Here is a 21594-nt window from a genome sequence, read left to right on the forward strand (position 1 = left end):
TACAAAAAAAGGACTATTTATTGAAACAGTCTGAAAACGCGTGACACTGATAAGTCGATAAAAATAGCACTTTCCGTATACATTTTTTTAACCCATTCGAAACCGAATCTTCAAACTCTTGCTAAAAAATCGATAATAAATAATCAACTTTTAACGTTGCTGTATGAAATAAACTTTTTACTGGTCCATTATAACACTGATCCAACGGTGACGTAATTGACCACAGATTTCGTCACTGATCCCCTAACATAGTGTTGTCCCTCGTATACTATGTACACACGCTTAAATAGACTCAAACACTTCAATTTTTTTATTCAAATATGGAATGCAATTTGCATTGAAATTCAATTACCTTGAATATTCCCAAAGAATATTTCAAAATACACTGATCGACCATTGAGGCAAAATACTAACCTAACCCCCGGCATGATTTACTAGAAACCATATACTGTACCCATCCTGGCAAATTCCAACACCATATAGGAAACTGCACACACATATTTTTGGCTTTGATTCTGAAGATGTGCCGACCCAATTAAAAAGACTGTCAATTTAGGTTTACTGTACCCATCCCGACAGAATCCAACAAAAAATCCCATTCGGATTTGATGGGTTGAGTTCTATTAGCGTTAATCGATATTACCGAGGTAATCAGATACAGCGGAAACAAATCACCACATCACACTTTAAATCCAACCTACATGCCATTCTCGTGCATAAACCTTCACAAACCTTGAGCCTTTCCGATCGCCTCTCGCTTGGAGTCAACATATTATTCATACGAAACGCAATTGTTGTCTTATTTAAACGATCAACATCACATTTATCAGTTATCCACTCAATTCTTAATTGTCAATCACATCAGTAATGACCGTTAATGGGAAAAAAAGCATCGATTTCAAAATTAGATTAGATTAGATTAGATTTCGTTAAGGCACGTTTGTCTTAATTTTTTTTATATTACCGTGTGAGATTGTATTCTTTAAAAACTATAGTAAGCACTTTGGACGGGGAAATTCTATTTGTATCTTTTTTTTTTTTAAAGTCCAACACAATGTATGCCATTCATTTTACAAGCCTCCTTAACCGACAGCTGACAAAATAACAACACATAAACCCAGGACTTAGGATACAAGTAAACCAACCACATGAATAATCCTTTAGATTTGCAGCCTGAAAACAAGAGCAGATCCAGGGAGGGGGAGGGGCCAACGGGGTAATTTCCCCCACAACCCCCCCCCCCCCCAAAAAAAAACCCCACCACCACCACCATCTTTTCTTCAAAAAGATTTGGTTCAAGTGGTTTGAAATTGCCTCAGATCGCACCACAGAGCATCAATTTTTGCGACCCACTTTTGGGGGAACAATCCCCCCCCCCCCATTGTGTTCATGATCCGCCCTTGCCTGAAAGACTGTCTTACATCTGGTACGCAGCGCTTAAACAACTAATGCAGATTCATCTCTATTATGTTATTCAAGATCTGGTCGTGTTTCTTGTCCTTGCTCCATGCATTACTTCAGAAAGTTAATGATGAAATACATCTAAAATGTTTCTTGTTCATCTGCAGGATTGGGCTGCAATCTTCGCTTAGGGGAGATTAAATATAAAATAGTCCGCTGCTTCAGTTGTATGTATCTCTTTTCATGTGAGATGGCAGGTAAGGTGGCCAACGTAGGACGAATAATTATAACGATGCGAGAATGATGGAACCCTGCAAACATAAAGAAATTCAGTAATAAGGTACTTTCTTTCTTGTTGATAATTTGCTCTAAACGTTTTCAGTTTTCTTACGGTCTTTCCAACGTGTAAAGTTGAGCTGTTCGTGGAGTGTCTTGGTCAACATATATATTACGAAGATTGGCATAACATGATCTCCCGATTCCTTGGTTGTTGTTCTTAATTGATTGATTTCCATGGTACAGTTCCAGCCTGGTGTGGATGGAGAATGGAATCCGCAGATGAAATTTTCGTGAATATCAAGAAGGCTGTCCTTTAATCACCGAAGAATTTCAATAGCTGACTTAAGATGTTCCCGTAAAGATTCCAGCGTTTGCAGACGTTTGATGGAGAAAGTGTTCTGTTGCCGACCTGAGAGATGCTATAAAGACTACTTTACTCACAGAATGTCATTAGATATGATGATTACATATTTAACCAATCATTCTCAAAGACGGAAACAGATTGCGAGATCGACGTTTAAACCGAGATACCGAGCGATTACGTTGCCGGCGTTTACCGATTCAGTCGGTGGTAGGCCTGCCACGGTTTACACGGTTTCCGTCTTCGGTGCACTGACATTCACTTATCACTAGTTAAACAATTCACAAAGCTAATTTTTCTATTACAAGGCTGCTTAATCACTAACCTTCATCACTACAATCTTCACCACGAACAACATCACATAATTCCACCATCATCACTATCATAATTACCATCCTTCATTTCACTGTCACAACGTGCTTCGTGGCGCATCTGCATGTTGTCCGCTTAGCTTCTTTGCAATACTTGCTGCGAGCAGTTTGAATAACCATGCCCACTCCAACCCCAACAATGTGTTTTCAATTATCATTAAATTATACTAATTTACTGGAAATTGTTTCAAATTGTATTATGATCAATGTTGTTTTATTTATGTCATTAAATCATTTACCCATTTCCCCAAAATATTACAACACACACCGAAAGCCAACCTCAACACGAATGAAGTCCCACTCCTTCAGAAGACCAAACCAACTTGCCGGGCTAATTACACAAACCCCTATGTCACTTGTCAAAATTCCATAAGAACTGAGATCGGTGACGATAACTTTTGCTTCCAGGAATATGTTTGGAGGATTTCTTGAAACAGCTACGAAGAAGAAGAAAATAATGCTCGTTGAGGCTAATTGTCAACACTGCGACGAAATGTTATCCTCTCTATAGTCGTAAGTACAAACTTAACACTGATGAATCACACTGGCAAATTTGTTGATGGATTCGTGGTTGTATGCAACTGTATCGAGGAAGAATACAGTTGTGATAGCTCTGACACAAATCTCTAGATTCTTGACGTTTTTGAATTCTTGAAGGTTTCTTTTCATGACTTTTCATGACGACTGAATTCTTTTGAAACTAACGTTTAAAGGCTGGTTATCTTGCTGACGATAACATTTTGGATGAGTATTGCTAATAGTGGATAATTCTGAAGATACATTAGCGAAACACTTGAAGGAGACTTCACTGGATGTGCTCTCGCAGCCATACTATGAGCGTTTTTTTAATACAGGGTAAATTTCTTTGAGCTCAATTGACGATTATTTTTGAAGACCGCTTCATTGATTAAAAGAGTTTGTCGGTTTTTGTATCTTGAAGCTTCCTCTGGATGTTCAAAATCTGCTCGTATCGAGAGACATCAGACGATGATTATACAAGACATATTTTTTCATGATGAAGAGGGATGGAATGTTCTCTGAGATTGGTGGACAAATACTCTGTTGATGAAGTCTGAAGCATTTTGAAGAAACCTCAGGTTGGGTTGAAGTAACTGACGTACATAATGTGAGAAAGATCTTTATTCTAGGACAATGCGGCTTCCCATCTCCCATTACAACCGTCCCTGTCCACACCATTATCAAAATTACAACACGAATATAAATTCTTTATATGTTACGAAATCACTATCATTAGGCCCTAACCCTTTTCTTGTACAACACACTTGATAATATAGGCCTATATGGCAAAATTATAGATTCTGATATCTTGGATAGAGAACCGGTACGTTGACACGCACAATTATCGTCTTGAACGATGATATAATATCTATTCCTCGAGTCAAATCAACCAAAATTGTTTTACTGATCATCCGTTCGTGTCACAAACCTATATATTGGCATACTTTTATTAACACTCGACTTTGCCTATAGCTATATTTTGAAATAAAAATGCATTCAAAATGTTTTAACAAGCACTTACCTAACCACTTAAAACAATATACAACAATTAACGGCCTCCCTTCTCCCCTTATAGCCGTCCTTTCCACACCATCGTTAATTAAATTACAAAAACGCAACTATGTATAAAAAAAGGCTTATAATCTATCAATTGATAACAAATAAATGAACACTTAAACAAATTCAAATTCGGAATCGATCCCTGATTCATACTAAACGCAGCGCTAAACAAAATTGAAACCTTTTTCCTAATTGGCACAACACAGATTCATTGAGATATTTCATCATCTAAAGTAACGCAAAGAGATCTCGGCTTCTTTCCTGTCATTGTGCTTGATGCATCACCAGAGATCTCCAATAATGGAATGCAGCTGAAATAGTTCTTGTAAATCTGCAGGATTGGGCTCCAATCTTTGTCCTGAGGAGATTTTAAAAATAGTTCGTTGCTTCATTTGCCGATTCTTGTTCCTTATGAAACGGCCGGTGATCAAGATGACATGGACATATTTAACAAGGCAAGAGTGAAAGAGCTCTGCAACATAATTAACGTGGATGGCGTTGGGTGCTTTCTTTCTTGTTGGTATTTTTCTCTTTCCAGCGCAGTTTTCTATTTCTTCAAATAGGATGGTTTGCGTTTCGTTGCATAATGCCTTGGTCGACATTATCTTTTGAAGATTGACATAACTGATCTCAGGGCTCCTTGATTGTTATTCTTGGTGCTTTCCATGGTGCAGATTTTTTCACAGTCATGTGTAGATGGAGAAGCGAATCCGTACATGAAATTGTTCTCAAATATCTTGAACGATGTTCTTCTATCCGCGGAGACATTTAATAGCTGACTAGTTTTTTCCATAAAAGATTCCAGCATTTGCAGATGTTTGATGGAGAAATTAAATTCTTGTAGCCAATCTGGTAGAAGCTATCATGACTAGTTCACTTTCTGAACGCCAATCTCTTCACCTGACCATGTATTCATGAATACTGAAATATAAGTTCAGCCGACCCGCCCACACCAATTTAAAAAAAGGATATTCCTTAAATTCATATAATGAATTGATCTGTTTGGTTTTGTTATCGTCATAATGTTATTTAATAATGGTTCGTATATACATGTGTTCATTGAAGTTCAAGTATGAACATTCTTTGTCAAATTCAATTTGTATTTTATTCAATTATTTGTTGACATATTTATTAGTTTATAATTATTTTCCCTAAAACCTTTATATCCCACGAAATGTCATTAGGCTGCATTTGGCGCATATCGCTAGCTTGCTTACGCTGCAGGTGTGTGCAGAACTCATGATTCATCACATGATTCATCCTTCACCAACACACTGCACAGTAAAACAATCCATCAAACGTTAACTTTCACTCATCTGGCTCAAATAATCTCATCATTAGATATTCCAAAGTTACACATTTAACCAATCATTCTCAAAGACGGAAACAAAATGCGAAATCGACGGTTAAACCGAGATATACCGAGCGATTATGCGTTGCGGCGTTTACACGGATACAAGTCGTTGGTAGGCCTACCACGGTTAACACGGTTTCCGTCTTCGGTGCACTGACATTCAATTCACTCAATACACAATTCACTAAATTGCCAACTTTGCTAACTTCACCACAAACAACACTAAATCCCACTTTCACCACTATCATGACCATCCTTTATTTCACGCGCACAGCATGATTTTATGCCGCATCTGCTATACGCTTAGCTGTTTGCGATGCTGCGGGTAGTTTGCCTCTCTACCATCCCCTCTCAAAACCCACCAGAAAACAATGTGTTTTATACTTTTCTATAGGCCTAATATTTCAAATGTTTATGATTATCATTTACATTTAAGTGTATTTATGAGTGTAACTTAAAAGTTATTCCTTTTCTAAATGCCGGTAGATTATTAAATTATTTCCCCATTTAACATCTAGAAGCCAAACTGACAAACTCCACCAAAAAAAGTCCAGTACTTTTTCAGAAGACGAAATCGAGACCCTAGACGACAAATACTGCTTCGAGGGCCGGAAGCCATATTGAAGAATTCTTGATAAACCTGGCAAAGCTAACCAAAACTGCAGCTGGTGATGAACATGAGGAAGAAAATGATGTTCACTGAGGCTTATTTCCATTCTTGGTTTTATGTAACCATCTTGAAAAAAATATCCGTGGTCACTTGGTGTGATAATTCAGCTCTTCGAGGAATTTCGTGCTTCGAGGGCCGGGAGCCATATTGAAGAATTCTTGATAAACCTGGCAAAGCTAACCAAAACTGCAGCTGGTGATGAACATGAAGAAGAAAATGATGTTCACTAAGGCTTACTTCCATTCTTGGTTGTATGCAAACATCTTGAAAAAAACTATCTGTGTCGTACATGGTCACTTGGTGTGATAATTCAGCTCTTCGAGGAATTTCGTGACTCTTGATACGTTGCGACGTCTTGTCCTCTCGGAGGTTTCTTGAAAGTCTTAGCACTCTTCATTTCCACTATATTTTTGCAATGCTTACGGTTCCAGGCTGTTTATCTTGCTGACGATCAAGGTTTGAATTTGTGTTACTAATATCGGAGAACTCCGAAGATATATGAAGCTGCTTTTGCAACATATTTGAAGGAGACATCTCTGAGTGTGCTCTTCTAGCCATATAATTTCTTGAATACAGAGTAGTTTTCTTCGGGCTGAATTTAAAATGATGATAGGAAGAAGACCACTTCACTTCTGAAAAGAGTTCGCCGAAATTTGTAGTAAAGTTGTAGATTAGTATCCTCCCTGCTGATAAAAAAGTTCAATCCCTGTTCATAGTATACTTGTGGCTTTTCATGACGAGACATAGAAATAAATTTCTTTAGTTGATGGACGAACACTCTGTCGATGAAGCGTGACAATTCCGATGTCCTTGTAAAACATTCCTTGCAAATGTTACATTCTTGCACCACAGAAGATGGCAAGGAAAAGATTCACCAGACACATTTCATTACAAGTACACATTTCTAGCAACCCCCTCCCCCATTACACACATGGTTATTACACACAATTATTGCTGCATGACAAACCAGCGTAATCTAACTTAATCTCAGCTTTTATGTATTTTATAGATCAATTTCAGACTATTATAATTTAATTTTATATGAACTTGATTAATTAGTATACCCTATTTATGATTCCCCCCCCCCGAGTAACCTATGCCCCGCGCTCGCTAATAGCTGCCGCGCGAACTGTGCCTGATATATTAGCATGCTGCTGCATATTGCTTGTACATTCACTCGCTTCTCATGTCTCACCACTCATAACTCACAACAACTAACATTCACCATCCACCCGGCCTAATTACACATAATAGACTCAAAAATCGATTCCAGTGATCGATAACCAACTTTCACCACTCATCGAGTTCACCACTCACCAACCTTAAACTCACACTTTGCAGACACAAGACTCAGTATCGAATCGGGGAGTGCCGAATCGATACTCTCGTTTTCTTTATACACACCATGCACTTGTCATTCACTACTCACAACCAACAACTTGCATTTTACTATAGCTTATCAGTACTAGCTCATCGGTATTTTAACTCACACTCATGTACAGACTCGAGTCTCGGTATCAAATCGGGGAGTGCCGAATCGATACTCTCACTTTCACTACCCACCACTCATTTCGTTACTCAAAACCTATAATTACACGACTCACTTGCTCATATTCAAACACACTTCTTTACAGACTACGTCTCAGTATCAAACCGAGCACTCGAATATATACTCTCACCTTCTCATCGCTCCTCAATCACGATCCATGATACATAAATGCATCTCATTAGCTCATCAATTCAAACTCGTTTCTCACAGACTCAAATCTCAGTATCGAATCGAATAATCGAGTCGATACTTTCGTACCGCTACGGTTTACCGAGACCGAAGACTGAGTAGGCCTACTCAGAGACGTACGCGTCCGAATACGAGTTCACGATTCCGAATACTCGTTTCCAAATCTTCATCGGAAACGGGCTAGACATCGACACATCTCTCAACAATGACCATTTGTCACTCATTTATTCACAAGTATCTACTTACTCAGAATTCACCCACACAAGACGCCGTGCTGTCAACCTCAACACTCGCGTTCTCACATACTCACTATGCGTGCAAGCGCTTGCCCATGCAGAGCTTTTTGCTTTTTGCATTTCCGCCGCGTGCTGCAGTTTATTTCCCACAAAGTACACTGTCCCCACTCTGTGTTTTATTTATTATTTACTGATTATAATTTGATAAACTTATATAAATTATATTCAACTGGTGAATTTGTTTAAATGGTGTCTGATAATCTACTTTACATTTACAGTTTATTTCTCTACAAAAAAAAAATCGAGAACACACTCAAGCCCCCCCCCCCTTCCATGACAATAGCCTCAGCTAAACGACGGTGAGTGGAAATGACAAAGCATCATGTTTGGGACAATTTTTCTTGTATGCAGAACTTGGTGCTGTCAACAGTTTACATTCAAGATGAAGAAGACATGATGGATATTTGGAGATTTAAGTGGAAGTACGAATGTCCATCTCTTGGCTGGCTTCGATGTTTATTTTTCTTGAAGGCCTTCAAATAGAACTTCTGCTTAACGAAGTAAGAAGCTGGTTTTTTTCTGAAGGAGATTAAAACACTTTAGACCTCTCCACGAGTTTATTGTTGCGATGAATCCTGAGGAAAAACTTGAGGTGAACTCAAGCAAATTTGAAGGAGATAAAAGTTCTTGCAACTGAATTTATACTTCATACTTGATCTGGAAGAGACATTATTATCTTGAAGAAGAAACTGGAGTTACTTAAAAACATTATCCCGATTGTTCTTGTGACGAAGGTGAAGTAAAGTGAAGGAGTGATCCATTGACCAGGCTATAGTATATTTGACTTGTGTTTTTGTCTTGAATTTTATTCACAATGTCCAAATTCTAAGAGCATCAAATCAGACTTGTAGGCAGCTTGTCAACATTGACTATGTACGGTACGCGGAGAATCTGTCAAATTGCCAAGAAATGCACCAACACACCAGAGCTGAAATATTTCAGACGGATCGATAGTAGGCGCGTGCCTGCCGCATAACTTCAGTCTTCGCCCAAAAGAACAATAGGACTGAACGCTCTGCGGCCACGTGCCTACCTGGAGGTCACGAATTGGTACAACGGCCCAGGGGTCAGAGATGCCTTAGGAATTTACAGGTGCTGGTCTCTTTCATATTCAAATATCTCTTCAATTGACTTCAGAGGGAGAAAAATCAATACCTTCAGTCATGTTAACAAAAACATTTGACTTGGCTACAGAAAAAAAGGTTCCTGAAGCTGGGAGCAAATTAATTTTAGACTGTAAAATAGGGACAAACTTGGATTGATGCTTAAGTTCTAGTCACGCTGAGGAGCGCATTACATTTGCCTATTGAAGCTCAGAGCCAATTAATTTTAGCATGCCAAAGAGTGTCAAACTCGGGTTACCGAGTGAATAAAAAAAATATTTACAGAAAATAAATAATTGAAGTCTGGCTACAAAACAAAAAATGGTTACAGAAATAGCAAACCGTTTGCAGTTTCAAGTATCTTGTTCGGAGCTTTGAGCTCCGATATAGTTTAAACCTGTATCACAATAGGGGAAAACTTGGAATACATTTTTCAACAAAACCCAATATTTTTACAATTAGTGAATATGTACCATGAGATACATACTAGAAATCTGGACACAACATGTTGTAAATGAAGCGCAAAGTTTTCATAAGAAGTATGACAATGAAGGCACTTTACCAGTGGCCACAAAATAGGTTTATTGGAGCCTATAGACTCGGACAATTTGAACTGAAAGGGGTGGGGGGGGGGGAGAGAGACTTGAAGTACTCTTTCCAACTATTGTATACCCGTTATTTTGGCAATTCACAAATGTACAGGTAGACACTGGAAATCTGGACACAAAATGTAAATGACTCGGAAGGTCATTTTGTTTTTTATAAAAAGAACAGCAGGTATGAAAAGGACACACAATTATTTCCTGCAATTTGTAATTGAAAGGGGGCAGACTAAGAGTACATTTTTCAACTGTACCCGGGGTTTTTTTTTTGCAAAGTGCAAAAAGTAACGGGAGCCACTCGAAAACTGGACACAAAATCTCATAAATGTCGATTTTTTTTGGGGGGGGGCAAAAATAGGTCTACATGTAGCAAGAGGAAGTGTCAAAGGCTACACAATAAGTTCCTACAATAATTTCTAAAAAGTTTTCACTTACCTCATAAATTGTTTCTGACTTACCAAAATGTCGACTTCTTCACTTGTCCATACGATAAATTCCACAGAAAAATATCCACACGGGCAGTTTCTAACAAGACTTCCATGACACTGGAGTTTGAGATGTTTCACCTTTTTAGTTCACAGTTCAATTCATGTACATGTACTTCCTCAATTTCTTCAAAACAGTATAGTTCCTTGCTTTAAGTGTTCAGCTTTAGCACTTGAATACTTCAACAAGTGCTCTGGGCTGAGTTGAGTTTTGCCCCTGGTCAAATGCGAAGTCAGAGTTATACAGTTTGGTTCCTTATTTTCTTCACAGAGCTCGCTAAAGGTTTGTTATTGTTCCACAAACTTTCACTCACGAACATTCCACGGGAAAGAGGTCCGAGAACTAAGTAGAAATTTGAGTGCTGCGAATTCCAAAAGAAATGTGACAGGGAGGCAACCCGGCCGTAGTTCATTTTCCAAAAAGTTTACAGGATGTTTAGTTAATAATATTCTGTTCCATATAACGTTTCACTCACGACACATGTAGGAAAGACGTCCGAGGACCGAGTGCAGAACGACGGTGCAGAGCCGGGGAGTGCAGCGAATTCCAAAGGACAGCGGGAGTGCAACGTCGAAACCCCAGCCGCGGCTAACACTGTGACCTGGCCGTCAGCACAGCCGACTCGCTGTCCCGTAAATACATTTTGGAGTTCGTCGTTCTCGGCAAATTTCTCAGCTGAAGTCCACGAATCCACGCCGAAGTCTTGCTCACATTGTCTTTTTTGAGTAGTGGGATTAGCACTTTTGTAAATTGAGAAACTCCGCTGAAAATGTCATTTATTTGTGGACAATTTTTGTAGGCAGCTTTGCAGTCGGATTTTGAGCACATTTACTGCAAATTTGCTCGCCAACAGCTAGCTGGCAGCCGACAAGGTGAGTGATCAGGCTTGTTATTCATTTAACAGATGTGTTCATACGCGGCTAAACTTTCACACAAAATCAGACAAAACTAAATATTTGTAACACTCTTCCAACAAAATCATAACCATTTTACAATGCATTCGCAACAAGAAGTCAATAATGTTGCTTCTTTGTCAAAAATGCCTTCATATTTTAATAAACTATCCGGCCTATTTTCTTTAAACGAGGAGAGATATCGTGATAACAGCAGGCGAAAGGGTCACGCACTCGGCGCAGGGAGTGATTCCTATTGGTCGGAAGTGGAACAATAAACGTTTTGATTGGCAGATGGAATGCGCTTGTTTACATGCTGTTTTCAAAACCTCGACTTCGTTTCGGCTTCATTTCATCGATATCTCATGCTTCAGAATCATTGTATGGGTCTTTCACGTCGAAACAAAATAGGAAAAACGGGTATTCAGATAAAGTTTATATCTAAAAGTATAGTATTTGGATTATGTGTAAGTAAAATAAGGATACATTAAATGACTTTGTTGTTGGGATGATGCTCTTAAGAGAACGCCCATGCACTCGTCCTTGTGGGCCCCAGCCACTAGTCTCAAACAATTTCGTGAAGGTTACTGAGCGGTCACGCATAATTAACCGGGTACAATGGGATGGGGTCACGTCATAATATTATTTCATTGTCTTCAAAGAAGAAAATACAAGCCGATTTGCACGGTGCGCACGATATGGCAATGGGCAGGTCTTATTTAGATTGTTCCTATGTAATGTACTTCAATTATGTAGCCTACTTTGTGCTTCACTGTGGAAAAATTGAAAATACAAAACCTGCATAATAATATCATATGCAAAGCCTTCTGGTGCAGTAGGATTGTATTTGAAATAAATAAAGGGCGGATCCAGAGAAGTTAATGCCAAGTGAAGGGGGGAGGGGTGGTGAAGCTGTGCCGGTGTGAGCTGTGCCGGTGTGAGAAGGGGGGGGGGGGGCTATCATAAGTAAAAAGAAAATGCCTTGTTTGAGAAAAGTTAGGTCGCTACCAGGGGAATTTGCCCCTCCACTGGATACCTGGAGATTTTGTTTTAATATCTCACGGGAAATGTAACGTAAGAGACCCATTTCACAGTTTGATTGTTCCATTGTTTTTCTTTGCTAGAAATGAATAATTCTTTAAGAAATGCACATTTCGTATGACGGCGGGTTTTTTTTATTGAGTGTCTTTAAGTCTGATGGTATTTAAAAATTTTGAGCCATATACAGGAAGACATAAAGTCGACGAATCACGTTTAGAGCTATCAGAGCTTTTATTCTTACCTTTCTGACTCACAAAAACTAAATTATTATTGTTGGGATACAAATAATTCAAAATTTGTAAATTATTCCTTTACTAAATTTGTCGACAGATTCTTGCGATCGATACCTGAGTATAAAGTGGAAGACTTTGGTATTGCTAGATAACAAGTTTATTTTTCGGAGTGACACTTCACAGTTCATACAAATTTAAGTTTTCCTAGAAACAAGGGCAATCTCACCCCTATAGACTGTGGACTATAGCAGTTTTACAAATGTGTTTCAAAAAGTTTTCCAATGGCAAGACCCGTAAACTGCCCTATACACAGCCACGATTACGGGTCTATCCAACGGCATGATCAGTTTAAGAGGAGCGGACAAACTTAGGCGGGGTTCACCTTTAATAACCATGGAGCGTTCACCTTTAACCTGTGTTTTATAGCTCCATGCTTTAACACGATTTCCTGTCTAAAAATAAACAAACGGGGATTCCCCGGATTTATTGTTCAATCCCTGCTGACCTGAAACTGAAAGCAAAACACTGCGTGCTGAATTTCGACATGTAGCTTCCTGAACAGTGAGTGACACAACTCTGAAAATTGGGATTACCCGAGCTCTTATTACAATAGTTGTCTCTTTTCCTGAGAAGAACCAACTTACCAAGCTAACTTTTCTTTAAATAGCAAAGGTGTTGATCGTGGACCAGAGTCACCGGACGAAGGAAAACAGCTGAAGTTGAAGTGGTGCAGTCATATGGAGCCTGAGTGATATACATGTACATCTAGTGCAGTGTACATGTACGTGATGTGACTTCCTGCCGCAACATCAGTGGCGAAGTAAACGTTTAATTGTTAGGATTTGTCGACCCGGCGTGCTTAAAAGGTGGGCTGTGCGTTTGATATAGCTTGAGCTCTAATGCCTATCGCAATTAGAGCTGGAGTTACTCAAGCTACGTTTGATAATACTTTTTAACTTCGAAATTACTAGTGTTTAAGATTCCAAAAGTGACCCTGTACACAAACTCTATGAGACTGGTCTGAAAATGTTTTCTCAACAATACTTCAATATTTTCCCTGCTAAATTGGACTTTTAGGACATATTATCACTTTCTGATGGCTGATAGTGATAGGTCACTGAAGGAAAAAAATAGTGATGGCCAGATATATGGGAATCTTTCCTAGTATTTAATAAAAATCCTTTTTCACAGGAATGAATAAATAATCACTTGAACAGTTTGGAGACCTTGAGAATCATCACTCAACAATAACTTTGGCCTGCCTATATATTTTAGAACTGAAGATTGATCATTCATTGGGGGACATTTTAATTACTTTATGCAAACCTTAACATGTGCATGCTGAGCCTGCTGAGGAAAAAATAGAACTTAGAAGAGAAGTGCCAGTTTGGCACAAAAGTAAACAAACTTAAAATACATGACTTTGTGACGAACCTCTCAACAAGTTAGAAACGTTGATTATCCAGGTTTAAGTTGAGGGTAACAGCTCATCTGAAGAAGTGCCCCTTTTTAACTGTATTATTATTGTTACTATTTTTTTTGGGGGGGGGGGGTGGGGGAAGTTTACAACTATATTAGCAGGTATGATGTGCCAGGATATTCATTTCCTTCAAAAAATGGCGAAATATAGCCAAAATTGTTTTCGACTGGGCAAAGGTTTCGACTGGATACACTGCATTTCAACCATAGCAAATTTTGCTGCATGAATTAATTACGTGAGCCAATTGACGAGACTCTCTTGATTATCATACTTTTGATGGTGCAGATTTGCTCAGAACTTTGACTGCTTGAGACATGAAACAATCAGAAGGAGAGAATTTGACTCAATTTTAAAGGGACTCAAAGCCAACCCATTTGCCCACGTACCGTACTGAAGAGCATCATTATTAACAATGGATTTTTTTTTCTCATTAACAGCTAGGTTGCCATGGATACTAAGTTTTCAACCTATCTCTCTGGCTTCAACGGATTTGGTCGCAGTTTCAACCGCAGCGTGTTGGCTGGTGACTTGCGCTTACACCAAGAGTACAGGGAGGCATTCAACAATGGCTCGCTGCCCTGCAATCGACTGAGGATCCTTACTATTGGTGATAAAGGCGTGGGCAAGTCTAGCACCCTGAAGTACCTGCGGGGGGAAGTGTGTGACCCAAATGCTGAGCCGCTGGCAACAGAGGGGATTGACATCACCATATGCGAGACCAGTGACCGGGAACCAGCCTGGAAAGCCTGTACCACTGGCAAGTGTCAGTCAGCAGATGATCCTGGTCTGTGTGCCGCTTGGTGTGTTTGCAAAAGTGTAGATAGCATGGGAGGTGTCTTGCACACCGTCAAAACTAAAAGGGGGTCTACAGATGGTCATTGGGTTCTTAGGCAACCTCTCCAAAATCGTGCCTACCAACAAGAAAAGCGTGCAGATGCTGGGGATATCAAGAGCGTATGTCAGGCTCTCAGGAAAATCCTCCTGCATTTGTTTTACCAGGTGAAGTTGAGTATCCCATCAGTTATTTTGTTCTTCCTGCTGTCCTACATAGGTAACCTGAATGACTTTGGTGTCCTCTGCTGGCTTGCTATATTTTTGTCGGTGCCATCATTTGAATCAGACCTCAATTCCTCCTACCGCTTCATCACATCAGTGTCTCTTCAGATGGTTTCAGTTGGTGTAGCTGTTTCTGTCAAAGAATACAGTGCCCATCTAAGAGATAATCAACAGTTGGATGCTTTTGGGTGGATGACCATATCACTGGTCTTGTACTTAGGAGTGTGCGCCATGAGCACCGGGTTGGGGTTGCTGTGTGGACTGGGATGCCGTAGTGGGGTGGCGGTTGCTTACTGTCTGATAAACCAGAGGTCCCTGTTTCACCAGAATGCCAAAAGTTTTGCTCTCTTGGTCATCAGCAACCTCTTAGGACTTCTCCTGATGCGGGATGGCTTTAAACGCATCCGGAAAGTTGTTCAGAGTCGGAACTTCTCCTCTGTGAGTCTCCTTGCTGTGGTTCTTGGCCTGTTGTTGACAAACTACAGGTATCAACCACTTGTTGATTGCTTTGATTACTTGTACATGCATATGTCTGATGTTGTGGTTGGCATTCTAATGGGGTTTGGGTTTCCCTACGGAGTCCTCAAAGGACGTGAGATTGTCGCCGTCAGAAAGCTAATGCTCCCATACATGTTGAAAAAATCTTTTGGCTTTTTTGTTACCATCGTAGTTTGGCACCTGATTGGATGGGAGTTGTTGATATTTAGTAAGACTTCAACGTGGCTGTCGGTCATTTGTTCTGCACTCAGTGCTTGCGGGTTCCCATTGTATGACTGGATTGTGGCTCAGAAGGTAAAGCATCTGGAAAATAATGACATCCCAATCACAACCTTTCGTAAGTTTCTGATGGACTCTGCCACCCAAGACAACCCTGTCAGTCTCAAGCTTCATTTCTGGGACAATGCTGGGGACAGTGCCTACCAGACCATGCAGCAGTTCTTTAGACCAGCAGAGGCTGTTTATCTCCTGGTGTTCAATCTGGAGGATGCCAGAGAAGATGACCAGCAGCAACTCCAATGTTTGCGTCAGTGGCTCTTCATGGTAAAGGCTCACTCCAAGAATCCAAACACGCTGGTCTTTGTCGTTGGCACTCACCGAGACAGTGTTGGAAGGGACTTCATTGCAAGTTTTGGTTCCCAGATTGATGACCAGCTCTACAATGACTTCTGCAGCATCTTGGCTATCAACGGTGACAAGGGACCTCTCTATCTTGTAGAGAATTCCAAGGCAGTTGATGGAGATGGTCTGAACCTTCGCCAGTCCATCATAAATATTGCGAAGACAACACCATTTATGAATGAGCTCTTCCCCATTCGACACCTGAGTATCTTAAACAAGATACAAGAGATGCAGTCCGATTTCCATCTGCCTTGGATCATGACCACATTTGATCTTCTTCATGGCATAGCCAGAGAGGACCTGACCCTGGAAGAGTTGCACAAAGTTCTTGTATGCTTGCATCGCACCGGTGACATCATATACAGAGACGATGACGACATTCTGAAGGAGTATGTCATCATCAGGCCTCAGAGTCTCATGGATGTCCTGAAGGCAGTTGTACGCATTCCTCCCAGGGATACTCGAAGACTGACTGAGGCGGAAGACTGGCGAGCACTGGAAGTGCAAGGCATCGCCTCGCTGAAGCTCATCAAGGCTGTGGTTGGATCAGAGACCCTCCTCCCTTGTGTCCTGCGATTGATGGAAGCATACAATCTACTGATACCCATCTATTCAAGCAGATCTCAGCTTCAGCCACAGGAGCAAGACGACGAAGGCTCTCCCTCATCAATGGAATCCCACCCTAGCTTGGATTTAGGATCTCTTCTAGAGGAGCTTCCCAATCACTGCATCCTACCGAGTCACCTTCCAGCATTCACAGGAGCGGATGGTGACTTTTGGGAACCCTCTCCAGAAGATGAAGAATATTTTTTCGACTTTGGCTATGTGGCTCCAGACTCCATCTTCCATCGTCTCTTGGCAAAGTGTTGGTGCGACAGGGATATCCATGAAAGGGCGAGTACATCCAAAAGATTTTTAGCCATTAACGCATTAGCACCTGTACTGCATTGTATTACATTGTGTTTATAGAGTGCTCAGGCGGGGCATTTTGGGCGCTACAGTGACAAGGGATTCAAGACGCTATGTTCCCATGATAAAACATTAAACTGGTTTCATTGTGACTTCTCTTTTACAGGTGTACAAAACCAGAGGTCGTTTCAGATATCAGGGAGCAAACTTTTACACCATTCAGCTACAGAGGATTTCCGTCTCTCAAAACACAATTCAAGTGATTGTCCTACATGATGGGTACAACAGATGCTCATTACAGGTATGTATTCCGGAAAGTTGTTTTATATCAGTCTTCTTCAAAGTTCCTGTTTAAAAAACAACAATGTTCAATTCACTTTTAGTCTGCAGCTGCTTCTGAGTGAGTAAAAGTAAATGGAGCATCTGAAAAACAACTTTGTGACACTTTTTTGACAACTTTTGGCATGCGCAGACATAGATGCAGACCTGTAAAGAAAAGTTGGATATGTTCAGCTGAAACAAATCTTGATCTCGCACAGGACTTAATAATGATAATAACACTATTCATCTTTGATTTAAAAAGTTTCCTCCGATGATTGTGGTCCTGACGGACTGTCGTAACAGTCTTCCTGATTCTCCTGCACAAACAGGTCCTCCAATTTCTGTATAACCTTCTGGAGGATATCCGTAGCAGGGATTTCCCCAACCTGCCGTACACCTGTGGGCCTGCCTGCCATGCGTGCAGCCTTGGTAATTTCCTACGAATCCTTAAGGTCTGCGGAGATGACAAGAAGTTCCCCACGGCTAACATGCCATTTGAGGCATTTATGCCACAAGGGAAGTACCATGAGGTCCATCTGACACCACAGGTATGTAGTTTAAAAGCTTTTCTCTTTCTCCTAAAAAAAAAACCATGCACACAGGGGAATTCCGCACTGTTTGCAGAAAATACGAGTGTCAGTGCAGCGCCCTCTCACAAGAACTCGAATGAAACAAATAATACAGGTCGTACCTGAATGAAAATGATATTATTAGAAAGAGCAAGAGCCCCCCCCCCCCCCCCCCCCCCTTGTGATAACATGCTTACTCTACCTCGTACATGTACGAGGTTTGGCGATTTTAAGTACAAACATTACCTCGTACATGTACGAGGTTGGCAATTTCGAACTAACAAATATACCTCGTACATGTACGACTTTGGCTCTAAAAGAGTTAAGCATTAGCTAAGTTTTTTTGGGATTTAGCCTGAAAGAACAGATATCAGTTTGTTCCTAAATTTGTTTAAGCTTGGCAATTTGATTTAGAAACTCAACTTCTTTTTCAATTTATGTTTACAGTTGAAAGTAAATTGTGGAAGGCGAAGGACTAGTTCCTCCAACTCATCCATCAACTCGCAAACAGACTGCAGAACACCTGAAGGTCAGACTCTTGTTGAAAGAAGTTGTGATCCTTAGTTATTACCTTTATATTTTGAAATCTTAAAGTTCTTTTAGCCTGCCTGATATCATTGCAAAAGAACGCAAGAGTATTGCTCGGATTTACTAAAACAGTTACTGAGTGCTACCTAGTGAGGACGCTGTTGGAATTGTAGTCAAATTGTCAATAACCGTTTCTACACCCAAAGCTAGTAATGTGACGTGTACTCTACTAAGTTTCAGTTTCAGCTTCAGTTTCAGTTTGTGTGCAAATATAGAAATGAGCACACATTTTGATTTGTTTCTATTGCTTTTGAACATATCTGAATGTTTAAAACTGCAGACGAATATTTGCACAATTTGTAAGTTATGTATTTGTAATATGCATGTATGTCCAGTCATTCCTGATGCAATTTAAGTTTCCCCACTGAGTAATTTTATGGATACAAGTCAAATCAGTATTTTTTGTTCCTTTCAGATCCTGTGCTGACTAACCAGATTTCCGTCGGTGAAACATCCAACCGAGTCACCGTCATAACCGCAGGCAGCCATGCTAGGTTTGATATCCACCAGGCCAGGAGCTTGTCAGAAGAAGATGACGGACAAAATGCCTGAAGACGTGTCGGGAGCTCTGCTCACTTCAGTCTTACAGATCAGTCACTTAAGTGTGGCAGACTTTTACTCATTTGTGCCGAGATTCACTAGAATTGCACAAATATGTTCTGTGATTTCAGAAATCATTCACATTCACGGCATGAATATACCTCAGATATAATTACGTCAGGCTTTGTTAACTTGTACGCTTTCCTATGGGAGCTTGGTAGCTCTCAGTCATCCCTACATGTACCTGGCTCCCATAGAATATTCGCACACATGTAAACAGAGCGCGACATCATTATATCTTAGATCTACTAACCCTAACTCCCTAGGGGGTGTGCAAAATCATATTGAAATTGGAGGATTCAGGACTGTTAGGGCTATAAGAACATTTACAGAGCTTTATAGCCTATTGTTTCAGATTCTGAGGGATAGGATATTTTACACATAAATCTCAAGAAGTGTTGTCAATTTGAATACTGTATGCTTACAAATTTGAATTTTTAGAACTACATGTATTTCAGGTTTGACTCCCCCTATGACTTATCCCTACAAACAAAATGCACAGCATCAGCTGCAGTAACACACTCACAGTTTTGCTCATACATGACCACAGCCTAAAGTAAATATATTTTTACAACTGTGCATTTGGGGATTTTACAGCTGTGGCTTTTATGGTTGTTTTTATATCTTTATATCTTCTATGGGCTGTTTACTTTTTATATCCTAATAAATAAATATCAAGGCTAGTATTTAAGCACAGTGTTATTATTTTAATAGCCTTATTATTCATTTGACCCTTATTTTTTTAGGTAGTAAAACGGGTGTATTGTAAATAAAATGCAGTAGGTATTTGAATTCAGGCCTATGAACTATTTGGAATGCACCAAATAAACCGATTTTACTTTGAGTGAAAACAAATTTCTCAAAGTAAGTTTTTTGACTTTTTCAAATAGTTGTTTCAGAAAATTTAATGGAATTCAATCAAAGAACCATGTGGGGATAAAAAAAAGGACTTTCTATTGTAAATTTTAAGAAGGCGCTAGTCTAGAGGGGAAATACTTATTTTTGTAGCCCCAGCCGAAAAGTAAAACATCAAAGTGTGACACACTTGTACTAAAGAACGGTGAAAACTGACATCATATGTATTAAACGATATGTTTCGTTTTTAATAGTCATACTGTTATCATTATATTGTTATGGCTGATATAAATGTAGAAATTTCCATTGATTCAGCTGAACTGAACAGAAACAAAAAGATAAAATTCACATTTAATGCTAGCTAATCAAGTAAAAGACAAAAACGTGTTTTTTTTAATTAGCAAGTCAGATGGAAATTCAAGAAAGTTATGTGCAACATCATGTCAGTATCAAGTTTACAGGGTATTGATTTTAAAGTCAACATTCCTTGTAATTTTTTTGGGCAAAATTATCTCAAAATTATCCTCAGATGTTCTTACCGCTATTGACGTCAACTTTTTACCAAAGCGTAGTAGCACGTCTCAATATCATTGATTAAACTTCACAGTGTGCTTGATTTTGCTAAATTCTATACATGTATGTATGTAATTAGAATTTATTATGTGTTGTGTTAAAAAAAAACAGTATTACAACATTTTTTTGTAAAAAGAAGCTTAAAGCGACTTGGCACTGCAAGTTAATTTTTTTTCAATTGAATTTTTGTTTTTGCATCACTGAAGTCTGTCAAATTAGTTTTTTTTTTAAATAATTGAAGCAAAATATCAGTTGCGAACTCCTCTTTTGTGAGATGAATGCACAGAAAGGCTGTTTCAACAACAAAAGATATACCTTTGAGACTTAGTGTCAGAGTAGATCATTTGCATCTATCCAAAAAGTAATCGACCAAATTATTGTTATAAAGCTTACTTGGTTTAATTAAAGATAGTAAAATAATCCCTGTGAAATTATTCCTTCTGGCATGCTGTCATTTTGAAGAAAACAATAAAAGAAGGTCATTCCCAAAGATGTGTCAAGTGACAGATTTTTGGAAATTTCTATTGGCAGTTAGTTTGTAATTGGGCGAATCCATGAATGGGTGCAAACACATTGACCCGATGCACACGTACGCAGTTGCAAATTATTTGCGAGAATTGTCGGTTCAGTGTGTGAGATCCCGTAGCAATAATTGGCTGAATGAGAATAACGTCCCGAATGCTGATTTCGGGATTGTGTCCTGACTCAGCAACTTTTGAATTAAAATCAAGATCCACAATGATGTGTTTTCTGGTTACTTGTTAAACACCCATCTTTAGATTTTTAGCACTTCTGTTGCTTCGAATGAAAAAAAAATGCACAAGTGACAAATGGTCTACTCTACCTTTAAAGGGAATATACATCATTTGCTTTTGCTGTAATTTTCAGAAATGGATGGAATTGGGGGGTTAGAGATATATAGCAAATATAGTTACACTGACTTTTTTGAGGTTTTGGGTTCGAAAATGCTATAAAAACCAAGAAAAACAATCATTTTCCTGTAGTCTGGTTCCCTGACTCCATATAAGAAAAACAGAGCAGTTTACATACATTGGGGAATTGTAAGGTCAGGGAACCAGTCTAGCTGGCTTGTACGCGTTCATAGGTGTGTAATCGAT

The 21594-nt window shown here is 39.4% G+C and overlaps 1 protein-coding gene across 1 annotated transcript; it reads left to right on the top strand.

The window, feature by feature from the left end:
* Nucleotides 1-1651: 1651 nt before the first annotated feature.
* LOC119723264 lies at nucleotides 1652-20881 on the top strand. The gene is made up of 7 exons (XM_038193828.1): nucleotides 1652-1658; nucleotides 10726-10871; nucleotides 14328-16955; nucleotides 17137-17271; nucleotides 17621-17839; nucleotides 18308-18389; nucleotides 18864-20881. Exons 1-7 carry the CDS (start codon nucleotides 1652-1654, stop codon nucleotides 18998-19000), a joined length of 3354 nt encoding a protein of 1117 aa, XP_038049756.1. The 3' UTR covers nucleotides 19001-20881.
* The last annotated feature ends 713 nt before the right edge of the window (nucleotides 20882-21594 follow it).

Source organism: Patiria miniata, unplaced genomic scaffold (genome assembly GCF_015706575.1).
Source record: "Patiria miniata isolate m_02_andy unplaced genomic scaffold, ASM1570657v1 HiC_scaffold_16, whole genome shotgun sequence".
In the NCBI taxonomy this organism is placed as follows: domain Eukaryota; kingdom Metazoa; phylum Echinodermata; class Asteroidea; order Valvatida; family Asterinidae; genus Patiria; species Patiria miniata.

Bases quoted from the DNA above. Each gene is read 5' to 3' on its own strand.
- LOC119723264 (XM_038193828.1), top strand. The intron at 17,272-17,620 runs GTATGTATTCCG...CTGCACAAACAG, and splicing joins ACAACAGATGCTCATTACAG to GTCCTCCAATTTCTGTATAA. The intron at 17,840-18,307 runs GTATGTAGTTTA...TTATGTTTACAG, and splicing joins AGGTCCATCTGACACCACAG to TTGAAAGTAAATTGTGGAAG.